General features: G+C 41.6%; 1 protein-coding gene across 1 annotated transcript in view; it reads left to right on the top strand.

Moving 5' to 3' along the window:
- Window positions 1–4,041, top strand: part of SYNE1 (spectrin repeat containing, nuclear envelope 1) — a 644,155-nt gene that overhangs the window by 622,698 nt on the left and 17,416 nt on the right. Inside the window, exons 139-140 of the mRNA XM_006882743.1 lie at window positions 364–492; window positions 3,157–3,369. Coding sequence (XP_006882805.1) covers window positions 364–492; window positions 3,157–3,369 — 342 coding nt within the window. The remainder of the gene's footprint in view (window positions 1–363; window positions 493–3,156; window positions 3,370–4,041) is intronic.

Raw genomic sequence — 4,041 nt, 5'->3', positions numbered from 1 at the left:
GATTTTACTAACAATGATATTAATGATACTAAATAATTTTCTCATGAAAAAAAGTTATCAGGTCTTCTTTGGTCTTCCTCCTCCTTCACTGTTATGCTTCTTTTTTAAAAAAAAATTATTATTTTTGTGTGTGTGTACTGTCAAATCAGATCTGACAGGTAAAGGAGGAGATTGCCCCTCCTTCTCCAGCAGAGTATCTGGTGGATTTGAACCAAGTACCTCTGGGATTGCAATGCAGCTTCTTGCCACTAGGCCACCAGAGCTCCCTTGTTCTGCTTTGTGTAGATATTGCAGAGAATGGAAATGAAATCTATGCTGTCAAGGAAGAAAAAGAATGTGACTTAAATTCCTTATGTTTTATAGGATTTCCATGAGATGAGCCACGGCTTGCTTCTAATGCTGGAGAATATTGACAGAAGGAAAAACGAAATTCTCCCCATAGATTCTACTCTTGACCCTGAGATACTCCACGATCATCACAAACAGCTTATGGTAGGATGTGTGAGTTTATGGCAGGGTATGTGACAGCTTATGACAGGATGTGTGACAGCTTATTGTAGAATGTGTGGCAGGATGTGTGACAACGTATAGTAGGATGTGTGACAGTTTATGGCAGGATGTGGAACAGTTTATAGTAGGATTTGTGACAGCTTTGGCGGGATGTGTGACAACTTATGGTAGGATGTGTGACAGTTTATGGTAGGATGTGAGTTTATGGCAGGATGTGCAACAGTTTATGGCCAGATGTGTGACAGCTTATAGCAGGATGTGGAACAGCTTATGGCAGGGTGTGTGACGGCATATGGCAGCGTATGTAACAGTTTACGGCAGGGTATGTGACAGAGTATGACAGGATGTGTAAGAGCTTGTGGCAGGGTGTGTAAGAGCTTACGGGAGGGTATGGAACAGTTCATGGTAGGATGAGTGAGCTCTGGAAACGGCTACTTTTGCAGGGGTCTGCTTCATTTGAAGACAATGTGTGTAGGTGGTAAGATTGACCTTATGTAATCTTCTGTAATTGGTGTTTCTTAATATGTACACAGAGGGCAATCCTTGTGAACTTTAAATTCTTGTTCCAGACATTGGTCAATAGTGAAAATCTTGGATGCTCACCTCAATTCGCTTATATTCATTATGGCAGTTCTTTGGTGAGCTACACTTGCCTTTAATTTAAACATTACATGCCAAATCCATATCCCAGTACATACTTGTTTTATTATTATGTGCCATTGCTTTAGAAACAATTCATAGCAGACCCTCCAGCAGGTTTTCAGAGGCAGTAAATCACAGAGGAGATTGCCCATCTTTCTTCCATGAAGCATCTGGTGGATTCAGACTGCTTGCCTTTGGGTTGGCAGTGAAACTCCTTGCCCACTTTTATAATAAAAGAGCACTAATCTTGCTATGGTTTGTAGCAGCCGTTGAACTGATTGGGACTCACAGTAAGCACCATATGTGTGAAGTCGAACTCTTCCAGAAGGTTTCCAAGGCCTTTTGGAAGCAAATTGCTAAACTTGCTTTTCAAAGCTCCTCCGGGTGGGTTTGAGGCACCCACCTTTTGGCTAGGCACCAAACCACTGAGCCCTTAACATTAACATCAGCAGAGTCTCCCAAAAGGACACAGACACTATTACACTAGAAAGAGACAAGGAAGATTTCTTAGGAAGAGTTAGCGAAAATATGATTAAACATTAACCTCACACCACCGTCTCTGAAAGCTAAGGCAAAAAGGAAATTAGGAGTTAAGTACTTTTCATTTGCTGACAAAAAATAAAAAAGCACTATGCCTATTTCCAATAATTCTCTTTTTCTAGCACTAGATTAAAAATGAAATTTACTGTGTGGATTCTTATATAAGGAGCTTTGACTGTCTAGTGGACAGTGTACTTAGCAGTGATTTAACAAGGAGGAGATGTATTTAAACTCCACCAGCAGAAAATGCTTTGTATTATGTTGCTTTATGTACTTTTGAAACGTCATATTTTAACATTTAATATGGAATAGCCCTAACCCACAGTCTTAGTCTATAGTGTTCAATGCCGCATTCTGCGGGTCTTAGAAACCAAGACAGTAGCGTTTTGCAACTGTTTCTTCACTAGGTTTTTGACCTCAGACATTAAGTTGTTAATGATGACTCACTCCCCACAGGCTGAGGTTAGAGAGACTGCGAGTTTGATTCCAGAACAACAAAACGAATGTTGCAATAAATCTAGCCACATGGATGTTTTTGGTTTCCTGGTGCAAATAAAAGATATATTGACACAATAATCTATTCGCTTTATTACGTGTGCAGGAGTACTACCTTATTTAAAAGTTTGAAAAATTGGGAGAATGACTGAATTGTGACACAATGACACAAAGTGAGCGTATAGGGGAAAAGGTACAGACTTGCTTGATGCACAAGATCTTCAGTTAGGGAAGGAAGGAAAGCGGAAGGAAGGAAGGGAGGGAGGGAGGGAGGGAGGGAGAGAGGAGAGGAGAGGATAGGATCTGTGAAACAATAGAAAAAAGCATATAATTATTAAACTCTTGAGCAGCTAATAGCATATACCTCGGCTTTCGTGAGTTTTGCTATGTTTAGACATTGTTCACTTTTATTTTTAAAAACTAACTTATGAGGGAGTTCTGTTGGCCTGGGGGGAAGCTGCTCTGCAATCCCAAAGGTAGGAGGTTCAAGTCCACCAGATGCTTTGCTGGAGAAGAAGGGACAATCTCCTCCTATGCCAGTCAGATCCAATTCAAGTGTACACAACAAGGAGGGAGAAACACACACACACACACACACACCCCCTAACTTATGCATCCTTTGCAAGATACCTCGTGTTTTAAGAACTTTCACATACATTAATCTACTTGAATTGTCCAGTTATAATTATTGTGAACAAGTAGGGATCATTGCCACTATTAATCAGATAGGCAGGTTCAGGCTGGAGAGGGTCAGGGACCTTGTAGAATATTTCTGGTGGGGGTTAGATTTGAACACAGGTCTCTGATTCCCTGTCTATGAGCTGCCAAAGCATTGGTGAGCATTGCATTCAGGTCCAATGAAGCTCCGGTATAAATTCTCACTAAATTACAGATAAGTCTTCTGCTCCTCTGGAATTCTTGTCAAATCGTTGAAAATTTTTAGAACAACTGTTTTTATCTTTTGCATAGCAAATAAGGCACGAGCTATTGGAGTCCCAGGTAAGAGTGGCCTCCCTACAAGACATGTCTTGCCAACTCCTGGTGAATGCAGAAGGAGCAGATTGTCTGGAAGCCAAAGAAAAAGTCCATGTTATTGGGAACCGGCTTAAACTTCTTTTGAAGGAGGTCAGCCGCCACATCAAGGACCTGGAGAAGGCCTTAGACATGTCAAGCAGCCAGCAGGTGAGACTTAAGGAGACACCATTGTCCTTCATTCCTTACCTGACATCAATGCTGTTTCATTTTCACAATTTTAGAAAGGTTTAAAAGGCATGCTTATCACAGTGGAGTATCCACTTTCAGCCACAGTTCTTCCAAGTCCAGTCTCAAAATGCACAGTAGATTTGCAAATTTTTTTCAACATAGACTTAAAAAAAAAAAGTTGAGGCAAGTCAGACGTCTTTGAACTTCACAGATGGGAACAGTCCTCAGCAACACTCACACCACAAAACCAATTCCCGCAAGAGCCTCCATGCTGCTACTAATTCTGATACCAGCTGCCCTGCTTTACAACTGGGTTAGAAATCCTTTACTACTGGGTTTGAAATTCTTTGCAATGACCACACAGACGCATATTCACAGTTATGGGACATTTTAGCAAAGTTGTTGCTGTTATGTGCCTTCGAGTCGCTTGCGACTCATAGTGAACCTTTGTACAACAGCCCTAAACCCTGCTCTAGCCTGTGCCAATCACACTGCCTCTGACACACCCATCCCGATTACCCCAGTCACTGAATCAATCCACCTCATAGAGGGCCTTCCCCTCTTGCACCAACCCTCCACTCTCCCAAGCATGATGTCCCTCTCTAAGGACCTGTCGCTCCTTATAAGATGTCCAAAGTATGTCAGACAAAG

This window comes from Elephantulus edwardii, unplaced genomic scaffold, assembly GCF_000299155.1.
Source record: "Elephantulus edwardii isolate Elephantulus edwardi_28Jun2011 unplaced genomic scaffold, EleEdw1.0 scaffold00024, whole genome shotgun sequence".
NCBI classification, from domain to species: domain Eukaryota; kingdom Metazoa; phylum Chordata; class Mammalia; order Macroscelidea; family Macroscelididae; genus Elephantulus; species Elephantulus edwardii.
The sequence above is the reverse complement of the archived record's forward strand: the minus strand, read 5'-3'. Positions and strand labels throughout refer to the sequence as shown.